Source organism: Lepidochelys kempii, chromosome 1 (genome assembly GCF_965140285.1).
Source record: "Lepidochelys kempii isolate rLepKem1 chromosome 1, rLepKem1.hap1, whole genome shotgun sequence".
NCBI lineage: Eukaryota > Metazoa > Chordata > Testudines > Cheloniidae > Lepidochelys > Lepidochelys kempii.
This window is the reverse complement of record NC_136380.1, coordinates 262,084,555-262,100,564: the sequence shown is the minus strand read 5'-3', so window position 1 is coordinate 262,100,564 and position 16,010 is coordinate 262,084,555. Positions and strand designations below refer to the sequence as shown.

The 16,010-nt window shown below is 49.2% G+C and overlaps 2 protein-coding genes across 6 annotated transcripts in view; both read right to left on the bottom strand.

Annotated features, from left to right (window-relative positions):
• The window catches only part of SEPTIN3 (septin 3), a 51,614-nt gene extending 36,202 nt beyond the window's left edge, over window positions 1-15,412 (bottom strand). For 3 of the 4 annotated variants that reach the window (XM_073327227.1, XM_078851094.1, XM_078851095.1), the window contains exon 1: window positions 462-673. In XM_073327227.1, coding sequence (XP_073183328.1) covers window positions 462-471 — 10 coding nt within the window. In that variant the 5' untranslated portion in view covers window positions 472-673. Of the gene's footprint in view, window positions 1-461; window positions 674-15,336 lie in introns of those variants that run through there. The other variant, XM_073327228.1, reaches the window with a different exon arrangement.
• Window positions 10,264-15,417, bottom strand: SMIM45 (small integral membrane protein 45). Of its 2 annotated transcripts, none has more exons than XM_073327235.1 (2): window positions 15,337-15,417; window positions 10,264-14,811 (listed from the first exon to the last, which is right to left on the bottom strand). In XM_073327235.1, the coding sequence occupies exon 2, from the start codon at window positions 14,804-14,806 to the stop codon at window positions 14,600-14,602; it is 207 nt and encodes a 68-aa protein (XP_073183336.1). In that variant the 5' UTR covers window positions 14,807-14,811; window positions 15,337-15,417; the 3' UTR covers window positions 10,264-14,599. The 2 variants fall into 2 exon arrangements, with proteins under 2 accessions (XP_073183336.1, XP_073183337.1); XM_073327236.1 differs by having other exon boundaries at window positions 10,264-14,808; window positions 15,337-15,412.
• Window positions 15,418-16,010: the final 593 nt, after the last annotated feature.

Genomic DNA, 16,010 nt, shown 5'->3' with positions numbered 1-16,010 from the left:
CCCATATCAGCCTAAGGGCCCCTCATCCATGTCTGGGTTTCCTTGCCTGCCCACTGAGTCCCACTTGGATGCTTGGGGATTAGAACAGGACATTCCTATTGCCCAGAGCGCAACCATCTGCAATCGACAAGGGCCAAGCCAGCTACAAAGCAGCTTGTGGTTTCTCCCACCCCTGGACCAGCTGCTGGGGTTATTTCCCTCCTTCAGATCAGCCTTGGTGACTGCTATTCACCGTCACCAGCACAACTGCTCCGCTCTCTCCTTGGCACCAGAATTTTGCCATTGAGCGAAAAAGGCATGAAGAAAACGTTCTCTCTCATCTCTGCAGCACTGGCAAGTCCCCATTCTGTGCGTGTGCATGTGTAGGGAGCAATATGCCGGCAACATCAGGGGATCCCTCCGACATCCCTGAGCCCTGACAAAACCACGCGACTGTGCAAGCATCAGCATGGACCACCTACCTTTGAACATGAATCTTTCTTTGTCTCTGAATATGCTCCTGAGTGGTGGCTTCCCCTGCACACACGCTTTTCTCTCCTGACACCGGTGCAGTGTGGCTGCCTCGGAGGTTCTGCTTTTCTCTCTCTCTTTCTCCTGCTCTCCCTTTTTTTCTCTCCTCCACTAGATGTTTCAGATAAGCAGGGATGCTGCTGCTGCTGCTGCCATGGTCATATCATGTGACCTGAATATTAAACATCCCTGCAAAATCTCCCCCACTCTCTCCCTCCCTCCCCTCCTAAGATCCAAAGCTTCATCCCAGCTGCTGCAAGACCCCGGCTGGATTGGTGGGCACGAGAGGGTGTGTTTGCTGCTGGGGATGGGAGGTGCTGTGATGAATGGATTAGCTGTGCCCTGAATATGTTCCCCCCCGCCATACACAAACCCGTTCCTTTCCTCCTCTCCTTCCCTATTCCCAGGTGGTTTTCACATGCTTCTGTCTGTGGAGCATCTCTAGCCACAGCCACTTGTTTATGCAGAGAGATTTAACCCTGCGGCGGGCTGCTGAAGGGGTTTCACAAAGAGAGGACTGAGAACAGGTTGGGAGATTTTAAGCATTTGGGGAGTGTCAGTCCCAAGGCCTGACTCCTATCTCACCTACACCAGGGATGATCAGAAGTCACTCTGTTGAAGCCAATCAGGCCTCCAGCTGGGGGGCTTTCAAAGCCTTTTGCCTGGAAAGTGGATGTCTGGTTGTTGGCCAGAGGCAGAGAGTGGGCCATCCTCTGTGGGGCGGGAGGGGCGAGAGAAGCAGTATCTGTAGGCCAATGCCTGTGTGTCAGTGAGGGCAAGGAGATGCATGTCTTTGTGTCACTGTGCATACACTGTCTCTCTCCAGGTGCCTATAGGCATCTGTGTCTGTCTGGGTCTTTGTGCACATGTCACTGTGAATATATGCATGTGGTTGAAGATGGGTATTTGCGTGGATGTGACTAGCGTGTATCTCTGTGAGGGATGCTGGGTCTGGCTCTCTGCTGTCTTCCTCCTGGTGTAATCCTGTGAAAAACTGGCCTGATTCTCTACTCTGCTGTGGTCGGTATGCTGCTCCAGTGATACACAAGGCCATACAGTGGCCAAAAACTGATACCCACTGCCCCCCGTTGGATGGGGTGTGAGCTGTTTGGCATACAGCTGGCAGAACAATTCTATGCCACCCTTTCTTGCAGCTTCTGATTCAAGGAAATGCCAGGGGCAGAGATGAAGTGGGAGGGAGCCTGAGAATACTGCTTGCCACTTACTCACAGCTGCAGGGCCATTGGCAGTCCAAATATGAGTTAGAATAGCCCCAAGTCCTCTCTAGTTTACACCGGGGGCTACACAGGTGCTTGGACAGAGTCATAGGGTGTGCCTGCACACTAGCACCCCCTCGGGGCCAAGCATAGTGCTGTAGGCACACCCATGCCTCAGTTTCCCCTCATCCAGTTTTTCTGTTTCTCCCCGGGATTCACATGGTTCTGCCCTTGGGCGGTGCCATTCTCAGAGTTCAGTCCCTTTCTGGGGAAACAAAAATCCAAACAAAAGTCCCAAATAAACAAAAGGGTCTTCCATCCTCTTTGGCTCCTCTTCACCCCACCGTCTGGCTCAGCTCCCCGTCCCTTCTGAGTTACCTTTAAGTCTCGCTGGCTCTGGGATACAGCCCTGACTCCCAGCCTCCTTCCCTAGAGTCTTCTTCTCAATCTCAGCCCCTTTGAGCAATTTTTCACTCTTCCCTGCTCTGTACCTGGGCACTGACTCCAAGGCCAGGCTACTACAGACCTTATAGACCCTGCCACAGGAACCCAACTTACTCCCTATGATTCCTCCAGAGGGAATTTTCTCTGCAATTTTTTTAAGCCTAGGTGTTTAAAGCAGTCACCCAACCCCAATTAGTCCAGCCCCCTTAGGCTGGTAGGCAGATAGTTAATGCACAGGTGGGGCTCTTTGAACAGGCCTGGCTGGCCCAGGCTTCTTGTCCCTTAAAGGAGCAGCCCACCTGTCACAAAGAGTATCAGGAAATTCAAAGGTGGCTTTGCTCTGTACTGTGGCCCTGTGACCAGCACAGGGATGGAGGAGCATAGCCCCAGGCCAGGGAGTGCAAAGTGGATTTAAAACACTATCAGATCAGAAGGGCAGCACTGTACACTGACTGTGCCCAGCAGCAAACAGCTGCACAAGAATCAGGCCTCTAGTGTCTGCCAAATAGTGGCCCAAGAGAGGGAATTTAGAGGCCACTGCAAATCCAATCTCTAAATTCCACTTTCGGGATATGATGCCTGTCTGTCTATTTTTGATGCACCTGGCAACACAGTATCTAGGCACCACAGACAAGATTAAGAAAACCAGTGTCCATCTGGCAGGGCCGTACTCTCCGTTCCTCCCATGATCTGTGCCACTTTCTTACGCGGGATTATCCTGCTGTTTATCTGCCAGGGAAACACTGCCAAGCTGCTCTGCCATCACCATGCCTGGGGAGGATAGTCTGCTCAAAGAGAGGTGTTTGAAATCTGGCCATGAAGGCTCATCCTGATCTCCAGTGGCACAGAATTCCACAGCGGAGGGCGTTCCACTGAGAATGCCCCAGACCTCACCTGGGGCTCCATTAGGTACAATGTCTCCATCAGTCGCAGCTGTCTCGATGTGGTGAGACAGGAATCTGAGATAGTAAGGGCCTAAAACCCCGTGAGGACTACAGAGCATTCTCCTGTTTGGCTAAAGGGGGCATTCAGCACTTTGCCACCTAAAAAGAATCAACTGTATCTTCACTCCACGTCCCACCCCCCACACAGTCACAATGGCTGAGATCCTGTGCTGTTGCAACTTCCCAGTCTGTGCGATCTGGGGGGAGGGCAGGGCTGGCCCATGGGGATGCCAGTCAGGGCTGGCAGGGTTAGTTCTTTTGTGAGGTTTTTGAAAACCTCCTTTTTAAAAAATGTAAAAAGAAAAAAGAAAATTAGATGCCACTTTCTATTAAGGGAACATTCAGACGTTGCTTAAAAACAATTGCTTGCAAGATTAGATAACCATCTAGAATAACTTCTTCTGATGTGTTATTAACCATCTAGTACACACAGTACAGATGTGTCTGCACCATGCTCACAACATCTATTAATCGTCTAGTAACCCTTTATATACTTTTATAAATGATGAACTCTTAAGATTATGAAGTGTGACTGAAAATGCGAAGGAGGAAAATTGCCACCCCCACCCCCGGTTGATGGAATGCTCCACCAGGTCTATCTGGTAGCTGGGACTTCACCACATGAAACAGAATGATAGGAGAATGGGACCCCATGCAAGATGAAACCTCAGGGCTAAACCCTGATGCATGCATCAGCGTGTTTCAGGACAAGACCCCAAACTCAACCCAGTCCAGCTGCCCTCTTTGGACTTACGTGCTGGCCCAGCTGTGTCCATCACAGGAGACATCATGGTATCTGCTGCAGAGAGTTGGCCCCCCAGAGCTAGCCCCTCAGCACACAGCTCAGGAATGGGACTTGGCATATTCCCACACCCAAGTGGCCCTTGGAGAATTCCCATGCCAAGTGCGTCACTGTATCTCTTGGTAGCCATGTGGTCCTCTTGACCAGTTGCTATCATGGATAAGTTCATGGGATGTTTCCGCTTGACTTGGGGATGTGGCAGAGGAGAAGCATGGGTAGCATGGGCCAAGACGCTGTGGAAATCTGGACCTGAGGGAAGCAATGCGGTGGGCATCTCTGACCCTGGATATGCAGCACTGATTTGCTCATCATGCCAGGTATTTGTTTGCTCTTCCATGCAGCCAAGAGGCACTCTTGTGGGCAAGGCTTGTACTCCAGGTAACGGCTGCAGATTCGACAAGGGCAGTTCCCCTCCTGGTGCTTCCTTCCCCAGTGGACAGTGGAGCTCTCTCCTTGCAGAGGCTGGTGGGAGCAGTTGCCGATCAGGTGGAGGTGCACAGCCGCTCCGGCGGAGGGTAAATGAGATGGAGCTCAGCTTCCGTGGTGCCAAACCATTGGCAGTAGTCCACGGAAGGGACCTGGATGAATGGGGAAGAGGGCACAGGATGGGCAGCCCGGGCCTACGCAGCTCCCTTGGGCCTTCAAGCTTAGAGTTAGGCCTGGCACTCACTCTCCCCTTTGCAAGTGGAATCTGCCTTGCGGAGTCCTGGCTGAAGGAGTCAGGGTGGGTTTCCATTCTCAGCTTGGGGCTGAGAGGCGCCGGCCCCCCATCTCCCACCGGCCGGGCCGATAAACCTGGGATGCGACTAGGGCTGGAGCAGGCTCCCAGGGTTGGAATACATCTGCGGAACCTGTGAGGGGAAGGAGTGAAGTCCTTGTCCATCCTAAACTCTTGGCACCTTTATGCTTCCTAAAGAAACAAATTCAAAGGGAGCATCAGTCTTCATCTACAAGGCTTAGTGCTGGCAGAAGGGCTTGGACTGGCTGGGCAGTGACATTACAGGTTTCCCCATGTGCTGTCCTCTGCCAGTGGTCCTCAGCTCTGGCAGATAGCAAGTATAAGAGCTGTCAAGCAGCCTCAAGCCACATGTTTCTGGGCATACACTAATCCCCAGCTGGGCCCAGGAAGAATTTCCCCCACACCCTCCATAACTGTACCATCGGGAGGAAGTGCTACCTTGCCTTTCTCTGCAGTGTCCTGCATCCTGGATACTGATCAGGTGCAGCAGTTCTTAGGTCAAGTCAAAATCAGCTCAAGGAAGGCTCAGATTTACCCAGCCCTTTGTCCTCCTCATCTGATTCTCAGAGAAGAGTCAGATAATGAGAGGGAAATTTAAGAGCTTACCTGGATCTTGGAGCGCAGCAACTGAGGGTAGACTGTCAGCTGGGACCAAGCAGCTGATGTCCCAGATCCCTCAGCTGGTGAAAGGAATATTCCACATTTCTGAGAGGGGGCAGCTGTGACCAAATCTCCCACAGACTGTGTTGGATCCGGCTGAGAAGTTTTAACCACATCAGTGCTTAGCAGGAGCGTTGATCAAAAGATGTTCAGATCTCCTGGCTTCTGTCCTGGCTGATGAAGCCACAGAAAATGCATCAGAGCCCTTCCTCCTGCCATCCATCCTTTCTGATCTCTCTCTCTCCATTGTAGGAAGTTTTTCCCGGCTTTGTTAAAAGTAAGTGGGAGAGAAAGAGACTTGGAGAGCTCGGGGTGGAACACAGCTGGTCCCAACAGCAAGAGGGAGTGGGCAGAGAGTGAATGAGAGCACTCATAAAAAGCCATGCTAGAAACTGAAAAACAAGGACAAGGGAATCAAAAGAGCCTTGAGGCACATGGGAATATTCATGGCTGACATTTCGACATAGCATCTTTCATCTCTAGGATTGCAAAGCACTGTCCAGCCTAGATACACAGGTTTTGTTCACCTACTCACTTCTACGGTGCAGCCACTTCTGGGGAGCAGCAGTTAGAGTAGATTGAAACAGGAAGGGGAGCTCCAGTCAAGAAGGAGAGGGAGTAGTCAGGGGCTGTTGCTCCACCAAGACAAGGAGAGAAGGGGGAGCTGTGTTTTGCCCTATATCTCTCCCACCCAACATTCTCTCTTACCTTAACCTCTGCTGGGGAGGAATGTTGCAGACATTCTGAGCCAGCAACTCTGCATGACAATTTGAGGATAACCATGTTCACCTGACACCAAAGGAAGATTTTTTTAGACCAGCAGAATGCACTGATCAAAGTTAGAATATACCTGGGAGGTTAGGGTTAACACCTCAATCTTGCAAATTTTGCCATAGGATCTTTAAAGAGAATGAGTGCTTCAGTGCCTCGGTTTTATATCTCATCTGAAAAACAGCACCTCCTTCAGCACAGCATCCCCTAGCAACACACTGGGACATTGCAAATATACTACCTAAGATTGAACTATGTCACCTGCTGAGGTCCTGGCATTTCCTGCGGTCCCTGGGTTTTCCTTGGGGATTTTCTCACCAATTTAGCACCGCCCAGCCCCAGCCCTGCTTAATCTATGAACTATTACACAATCTTAAGCCAAGGTGCCATGGTTCTCTTCCCTGATTCAAGCCAAGGTCTAGCAAGGACACTGAGACTCTTAATCTTGGTTCTGGATCTCCCAATGCCCTTTTTGGCTGTGGGTTTCTCAATCTTCATTCTGGTTGTGGAGATTAACATAAAGGTGTGTGAATCTGAGAAAGATGTTTGGAAGGGAACATGCAAGTGTCTGGATTCCCCTCCATTCTCTACCATCCTGCTTTTGTACTGAATGGTGAAACCTTTGCTTCCATCTGGTTTGTCAGCATTCCTGAAAACTCCCACCAATTTCCTCCAAAGTCAGGGCCTGTGCGAGGGACTGGCAAAGCATGAGGCAGGGTAGGTCAGGACAGAGGTGCACTGGCAGAGCTGCGTGAACTGGGGGTCCCCAGGACTGGAGTAACATGAGATGAAGCAGGACCATGAGAAGGGCCAGAACTGGGTGTTTACAAAGAGATGCATCGCCAGGGCTGTGAGTGCCGGGCACTGGATTGATAAGAAGGGGAGCTGTCGGATTTGCATGTATTGTTGGGGGATCCTGAGACTGGAATAGCAGTGAGTGCAGCTGGTTGGGTTACAAGTGCCCTAGCAGCCCTGTACAGAGGGTGCTTTTAAATATATTCCCTATCAATGTGTATAAGCCTCTTCCTGTTATATTTTGCCCTTGTTTGGTTTTCTGGGTCCCTTTGGCTTGGCTTCTCTCTTCAAGCAGTGTGCCTTGCCTGAGTCTAGCTTCAAAGCCTCGGCTGAGCATCCTGGACCACCTCCAGCCTCTGACCTACTTACAGTAACTGGGAGTAACCCCCATCACCATCATCATCCCCTCCCCTACCCACATCCAGCATCGACAGGACACAAGAGCAGCAGGGGGTGGAACAATGAACTGTTTGTGGAGGGCCTGAAAGGCTTGAAATCTTAGCATTACAGCCATTCCTGCCCTGTGACCCTAGCACATTCTTGCATCCCTAACGCTGCATTTCTGGCCAAGGCTGAGTCCATCCACATGACATAATCAGAGGTTTGGATTCCGCAGAGACAGGTGAAATTATCAAAACATGCTGCACTTCTATGTATCGATACAATAACCTCTATACTCCATGTATTACTGAGATGGCACACTATGATCATTTTTATTAAAGGAACAATTTTGTGAACATTTTCAGTTGTTTCTGTTGCACTCAGGTCAAAACAGAACAAAATGCAGTCTTTTTATTTCATCTTTTGTGTTCCATAAAGTCAATCCACAAAGCAAGATACATAGAAAAACAGAATCAAAAAAGGAAAGAAAATAAGGAGGCAAAAGTATGCCATGGCAACCCAGTCGTATAGTCAGACTGACCCTTCTGAATAGATAGACCAACAATCTAAAGCTATGGTGATTCGGAGTTCCTGCAGGCTGTTTTCATGACAAATACTCCAACACAAGAGAAGTTTTAGATTCCTGGACCAGGATTCAGCACATGGAAAATAAGGAGAGAAATGTACTCCTTGTAGTGTAACCAATTACCAACTATAATGGTGATAACTGGATTGTTAGTTATTGAATGCCTGGATTTACATTAAACCAGCACCTGCAGAGGTAGGGGCAGAGAGAAAATATTACCAAGCACTGGTTTTCTAAGTGAATATTATGTTGATTAATTTCTATGGTCCTATGAGAAAAAATTTGAGATGGAAATAGAAGTATTAGATAATCTAGTCCAGTGGTTTTCAAACCGTGGGTCATAACCCAATACTGGGTCCCAGCAGCTCTGGTCAGTACCGCCGACTAGGCGGTTAAAAGTCCTGTTGGTAGTGCTGCCCTGCTAAGGCAGGCTAGGTCCTACCTATTCTGACACTGCGCTGCACCCCAGAAGTGGCAAGCCGCAAGTCTGGCTCCTAGGCTGCCCCCGCCCCAAGCACTGGCTCCACACTCCCATTGGCCCGTTCCCGGCCAATGGGAGCTGGGGGGGGCAGTGTCTGCGGGTGAGAGCCGCAGGGAGCTGCTTGCATGCCTCCACCTAGGAGCCGGACCTGCTGCAGGCCGCTTCCAGGGCGCAGCGCAGTCCGCGGTGCCAGGACAGGCAGGAAGACTGCCTTAGCACCCACCCTGCACCGCTGACCGGGAGCTAGTCAAGGTAAGGTCCTGCCCCAATCCCGAGCCTCATTCCCCTGCCCCAGCCCTGAGCCCCCCCCCCAACCTGGAGCCCCTTCCTGTACCCCAAACCCCTCATCCCTGGCCCAACTCCATAGCTTGCACTCCCAGCCCAGAACCCTGCCCTCCTCCTGCACCCCAACCCCAGCCCTGAGCCCCCCCAAACCTGGAGCCCCCTCCTGCACCCAAAACCCCTCATTCCCGACCCCACCCCAGAGCCTGCACCCCCAGCCCAGAGCCCTGACCCCCTCCCGCACCCCAACCTCCTGCCCCAGCCTAGAGCCCCCTTCCACACCCTAAAATCCTCATTCCTGGCCCCATTCCACAGACCTCACCCCCGCACCCCAATCCTGTGCCCCAGCCCTGAGCCTCTCCCACAACCCAAACCCCTCTGCCCCAGCTCCATTGGGTTGCGGGCATCAACAATTTTATTCAACTGGATCGCCAGAAAAAGTTTGAAAATCACTGATCTAGTCCACTCCTCTCTTGTGGCCAGCGCAGCATTATTTCCAGTCCTATCATTTCTTTCTCTAGTGCTTTTTCCAGTTTAGTTATAAATGTTCCAAGCACTGAGGCTATCCCCCTTCCCTTGAGAGGAACATCCACAGTTGGCTCTCTCTCACTGGGAGGAAATATTTCCTGACAGCCAGCAATTTTCCTTCTGCTTAATTACTCCAAGATATACTCAGACCATCCACCAAGATATACTCAGACCATCCAATACTGAAACGATTGAGATAAAGAATTGGCCTGCATTAACTACAAACATCCTTACCTGACGTCTTGAGCGGGCTGTGACTGCCTGATGTTAGAGGAGAGATTACAGCTTCCTTTTCTTTCTCCCTCAGGAATATTGTTCAAATATTGTTGCCGCCTGTCAATTACTACTGGAGACACCTGTTCTAGGAGCTAGCACATTAAGAATGGCCACAATATTGTGACATCAAGACCACAGGTCAACTCTGAGATGCAATTGCACAGTCGAGAAAATTACCTTTCCAATGACATATGGCACAGCCATCAACTAATCCTACCAGCCTAGAGGATGAAAATGAGATGTTAAGTGACTTGTCCAAGGCCACACAGGAAGTCAGAGGTAGGAATCTCCCAATTCCCTGTCCCATACTTTAGCCTCTTATATCTATGCCTCTCATACCTGCTTAGTTAACTGGGATGCTCAGTTATATGGGTTCTCTGCTCCTGCCTCAGGCAAATATCTTCACCATTAGCATCATTGGGAGATGTGCAAATGGTGACAGCGGCAAAGATGAAGGTCTGAATTCTACCACTTCCCACATCTGAAGTCATGGGAGAATGATAATGAGGGATTCAAAACACCTACTCTGAGTGATCCCTGCTCTGAGCTCGATGGATGAGTCTCCCTTGTGCAAGGGGCCAGTACAAAGCCTATGCACCACTTAAGTCCCTCTTAAGGCCCATAGGGGCTTAAGTGGTGCATAGGCCTTGTACTGAAGGTCAAAAAATATCACGAAGATCCCTGCTAACAGACCTCTAAGGCAGAGGGTAGGGAAACATTCCCCCTGCACTCCAATTCCTTCATATTTGGTAACCTGTTTAATCCCAGAGAGAATAAAAAGCACCCCAAAATATGATGATAAAAATAAACCTCAAGGACAATAAAGCACCAGAAAACTCATGTCTCTATACATATTTTATTACATACACTTATTATATAGACTTTTGACTCGAATGAGAATAAAGTACAAAGTAACAGTGGAAAACACCTGACTGTTAATGCTAATTTCATCAGGACCAGACAGTGCAAAACACACACTGCAAAACAACATCAAACAGACATTTGGCGCTTCTGTTTATTTTAGCTCTTAGGCTAAAGGTGGGGTGTTCACAGTACTGGTGTATCAGACAGATGAACAGAGAGAGGTATCATACAAGTTAAAGATGCAGATACTTGCTAGATCACACGTAGGCCATCCCCCTGCCCATGAAGGATTGTTCCCTAGAGTCTCCAAGGCCTTGTCCAGTCCAGCTTTAACAAGTCCCAAATGACAGGGCTTCTACCAATTCCCTTGGAAGACTATTCCAAGACCTAATGGATCCCACTGTTGGGAAATGTTTTCTCTTCAATTTCAGACAATTAATTTTCTTTCTGGTCAATTTCATCCAGTTAATCCAGGGCCTGGGAGAGGTGGGATTAAAACACTTGAGACTACACACAGAAAATGGCACAGAACAGGAAAGAGGCCCAGAGGATACAGAGAGAGAAATGACGGGTCAATTGGTCCAGCCCCTACTCCAGCAAGACTGTTTCCTAGAGAGTGGGGTCTACGGGAATTCCTTTGCGAGCCAGAATAGGCACACACAGATAGGGCTTCCCCCGCACACTGAAGGTGGGGGCTGTTCCAGACAGTCATTCTGCCTGCCACATCCCATGGAGCATTGGCACGAGACTCAATCACTCATTTCCCTTTTATTTTTTTTTTCTTTTGACTTAGTTTATGAAGGTGAGTGTTCTGCTGGTGAAATACAAGAGCGATTGTGGAGTTCATGCTGGTAACATTCCTGGAGACCGGAGTCCCTCCCACCTACACACAGACACAGAGTTGGAGCACAGTACAAACTCCCCATCACTTCCTGACAACGTACTTCCAACCAGGGCTGGAGGGATCGCCCGTGGTGGAGAGGAGAGGTCAGTCTCTATGGTTCGGTCCTTCCTGACCCTTTCCGTAGGAACAGTTAGACCCATGACTGTAAGTGGGTGGTTGAACTGGCTCCCAGACATCTCTGGAGGGCAGACTCCACCTGTGGGATGACTGCCATACACACAGTAATATGGATTCTTTCATAGAGAGAGAAACTGGGAACACCAGAGAGAGAGAGAGAGAGATTGAGATTTCCTTATCTTGAGTCTTTTCAAAACATGGAACCTCGGTCTTACGGGGATATTTTAATCTGTCCCTGACATCTCTGAGCTCCTGACCTCTAGTACAAAGGTTTTTATTGCTACCCCATTGCTCAACCTGGGGTCCATTTGCATTGGTGGCCTAGCCACCACGTTACAACAGTCAAGGCCCAAGAAGCAGGTCTCTAAGTTGAACTCAGAGACTATGGCTTTATTATTTTGAGTGACCTTTGGGCAATAGATATTGTCAATGTAATTGAGGGCTGCCATTTAACTGTAGTCATACTGAGGAACAAAATCATTACCGGATGATACGGTGATGTTGCACTGTGACATTTGCACCTTCACAGCCTTGATTCAGCAAGGTACTGAAGCATGTAGAACAGGGGTTCTCAAACTGGAGGTCGTGACCCCTCAGGGGGTGGTGAGGCTATTACATGGGGGGTCGCGAGCTGTCAGCCTCTACCCCAAATCCCGCTTTGCCTCCAATATTTATAATGGTGTTAAATATATTTAAAAGGTATTAATTTATTAGAGGGGGGTCGCACTCAGAGGTTTGCTATGTGAAAGGGGTCACCAGTACAAAAGTTTGCGAACCACTGATGTAGGATAACTAGTGTGCGTACATTTAGGCACATGCTTCAGTACCTTACTGAATCAGGGCCCATGTTATGATATCTGCATCAAGATCACCATGTTCCAGTCTGAATGTAGGGACTCAACTGTCTCACATTGACAGACCCAAGAAGGTCCCACCAGTTGGGACCTTGGTGTTGGTGATGATGCCTCATCTGACCAGGGCAGATGAAATGGCCAATAAAGGCCAACGACATTTGCCAGGCGCTGAGGAGAGTTTCCATTTGTACTACAGCCATCACTGCTAACATAAACGTTATTCCCCAAGCAACCCGCAATGACAAGTCACCCACTTAAATCGACATAATATGTTCTCCATCCTTCATTCAGTAATGGATGAAAAAGCTCTGTCAGTTTCCAGTGAAAATTATCACTGGCTCCAAAACTCTCATCCTAGGGACTATATATGCTGTGAGCTGATCCAAGAGCCATGATGGGGGAGGAGCCTGTCTGCACCCCTGCGTCTAATGGCTCTTGCTGCACACTGGAGCCATCACGGAGCGCGGCACTGAACCAGCACCAAGAGCAGTCTGATGGTATGGAATGTACTGAAGTATGTACAAAACAGCAGCACTTTGTGTATGGTATGGAATGTACAGACATGTGCACAATAGGGCAGCAGGGACTGTGTTACAATGGTACAGAATGTACAGAAGGGTGGCCGATAGGGCAACAACGGCAAATATGCAGCAGGATATATCAAAAGGTGGCCATGGCTGGGCTGCACTGGTATGGAATGCACTGACAGTGGTACTGTATGGAATGCAGATAACTGGGCATGATTGGTCAAGACTGGAGTTTTATAATATATTACGTATAGAAATGAGGACAACGGGGTATTAGGGACATGTTAGCATAGAAAGTGAGAAACAGCCAGGGTCACGATGGATCAGCAGAGATACAAAGCACCGTGGAACAGGAGCCAGTGTCTTACTAGAGTTCTAAGCAGGTGTGGCACAGTAGTACCTGCTGGGGAATGCCTCGTGTCCTAGGCTCGGAGTTGGGCCAGTGTTATCAGCTACGATTTGCACGCTATTCGCAATGAAGAAAAAGGTGCTGAATTCCCACTCTCCCATGGAGTCACATTTTCTTACAGTACTTTGTTAGCAAATCAGCCCTAGGAAAGCATGGAGGAAAGTGCAAAAACAGTGTACATATACACATTATATGCTACACAGGTGGGATCTAGAAAGCACAGTCATTAGTAGTGCCCCATCTCCACCTGGCTCAGCATCCCTTACCGGAGATTCACAGTGAAGGGTTCTCCAAGGAGCATTTCACAGTTTTCAGTGTGGATGACAGTCAAGAGGGTGCAGCACCAGAACTGATGCACTAAGGGATCCATTTCAAAAAATGCTGTAGGACAGAGGACTGTACGAGTGCAAGTCTACTCATAATAAAGGACCCTTGATCCCTGGGTCATGGACAGGTGAAGAAGATCCAACGTCTAGTAATGATAAATCCAGAGCCCTGGGTCAAGGAGAGGTGCAAGACATTTCCTGGCAGGATCCACACAGACCTCCTTAACTGAAAATTGCGTGCAAGAATTTAGTGCTCATGAAATTTGATCCTGCTTTGAGCAGGAGGTTGGACTAGATGACCTCCTGAGGTCTCTTCCAACCCTAATCTTCTATGATTCTGTAAAAGTACCAGATTGACAGCCCTGGAGACTGAAGTCCTCTATCCCCCAAACAGGTACAACATGAGCACCAATAAAGCAATCTTTACTCCCATTGCCCGTCCTGTGTGTCTCACTCCTGAGCTAGGAAAATCACCTCTAGGGGTGAGTAGGGAATTCACTCTCCATGGCTCATTCAATCCATGGCATCTCTAATGAGACTCCCAGCACAGATGGCAATTCAGTGGCATTGGTGATTTCTGTGATGTGCACAGTTGTCCATGAAGAACTGGACTGAGAGCCTCCAAATTCATTTTACGTAAGTCACCAAAGAGGTATTTGATGATAACACCTTTCAGATCCTAGCAAATTGGGCTAGATTTAAACCAGTGACCTAGCAGTAAAAGGATCTATGTCCCATATCAAGTCTATTTGTTATCATCTGGTGCCCATAAGAATTTTTTTTAAAAGGTAATGTATAGGTGCAGGTATCCTCTAATGGATAATGAATGACAGAGACCTTTACCTTTGGTGGATCTAAAAATCCAGGCCATGGAGTGGTGCAGGAGATCCTTTGCTGAGTAATGAGTATCTTATCTAGGGTAGACCTGAAAGCCTTGAGTTAACAGAGGAGCACAAACCTTGCTTCAGAAATGGAGAAGAAGAAGGAAAAAAAGAGGTAACTCTGGTGATTAACAGAGACCTGTGTCAGCAAAGAGTGAAACTACCCTTCTTCAGTCACCAGACAGTAGATTCTCTCCTGAGTGAGGAGAAACGTGCATCCAGACCAAACCTTGTTAGCCAGGGCCCACCCAGAAAAGGCTCTGTTTGGGTGTTTTTCTAGAAACACCCTACACACAGAATACTAGACCTCAGGCACCCCAAAGGCAAGGTTATCCCGTATCATCAGTGTTTTCCGAAGATCTCGTTCCATGATCGGCCTTTGCGTCCGCCACTTGTGGGCCTCCTGTAGGCCCGGCTCAAAGTAGTATATGCAAGCTCCGAAGCCCACCAAGATGAGAATGGAGATCATCAGATACACTGGCACAAACCAATCCAAGAAGTGGGGCATGGCTGCTGGAGAAGGGGGAGGGAAACAGATGTAGATGGATTAAGGTGAGTGACAACATGAAACTGATCAGACATAAGGAGACGTGTAGAGATTACCTAACTAAAAGGACCCAGGCCACTCCATCCTCATTTACAGCCCTCCTGCATCCAGTTTAGAACATAGCTTTGCCCTATTTTAATGCCTAGTCCTGCCCTTTAGTACCCTGCTTTGCCCCAGTTTGGCAATCTACTTTGTAAGGTTCAGCACCAATTATGCCCCACTCTGCCCTGGTCAAGCACCATCTTTGCCCCCAGATTGCACTGGGATGTTCTCTAGTCTCCCAGTGTGTACAAACAAAGGCATTCAGACTGCACTGGTTGGGGGGGACTGGATTTTTTTTTTAAATTCTCATTAACATATTCATGTTTTTAACTTCTGCTTTTCATTTGACTTGGTCTCTGACTTCAGATCATTTGCTGGCTGCAATGCATCTAAACTGATGTGAAGTGTTCATAGAATGGGCCTAAAAAGTGGGCCTAAAAGTGACTTACCTTGAACAGCTGATTTTTCTTATCCGAATTCACTCTTGGGTTGCTTGTGATGTTCCCTTTTCAAACCAATATACCCCTAAGAAAGGCAAAACAAGAAGCACTCAACTTACCCAGACACAAAACCCATCACCACTGGCATTAACTATCTGCCTTGTTAGTCTCAACAGAGAGGCCAAGAGCTGAATGGGTTATAGAGACCAAAATCTCCCAGAGTTGCTACATTCACATCAGAATTGAGGCACTTGGCAAAAGAGGGTGGGGAAGTTTGCATGGCTGCTGCTTGTACTATGTCTGATCTGTAAGGCTGTGATTTAGTCACGGAGTCCGTGACTTCCAAAGACCTCTGTGACTTCAGCCAGCACCGGCTGGGAACTGCAGGGTCCTCTGCCGCCTGTGGATGCTGGGAATCGTGGGGTAACCCGGCTGCCCCAAGCCAGTTGGCACCGCCCACCACTCCCAGCTGCCGTGGTAGCAGGGGGGACCCCCACCATTCCTGGACACCGTTCCCGGCTGTGGGAGGCGGCAAGGGAGATCCCTGCCGCTCCCAGCCGCCGCGGGCGGCAGGAGACCATCACTGCTCCTGGCCGCCGCTGGTGGCAAGAGGACTCCCGCTTCTCCCGGCTGCCACATGTGGCGGGGTACTCCTGGAACTCTCTGCTTCCGTGGGTGACGGG

What these genes read in the sequence shown, in the direction of transcription:
- SMIM45 (XM_073327235.1), bottom strand. Translation starts at nt 14,806, where the DNA reads ATGCCCCACTTCTTGGATTGGTTTGTGCCAGTGTATCTGATGATCTCC.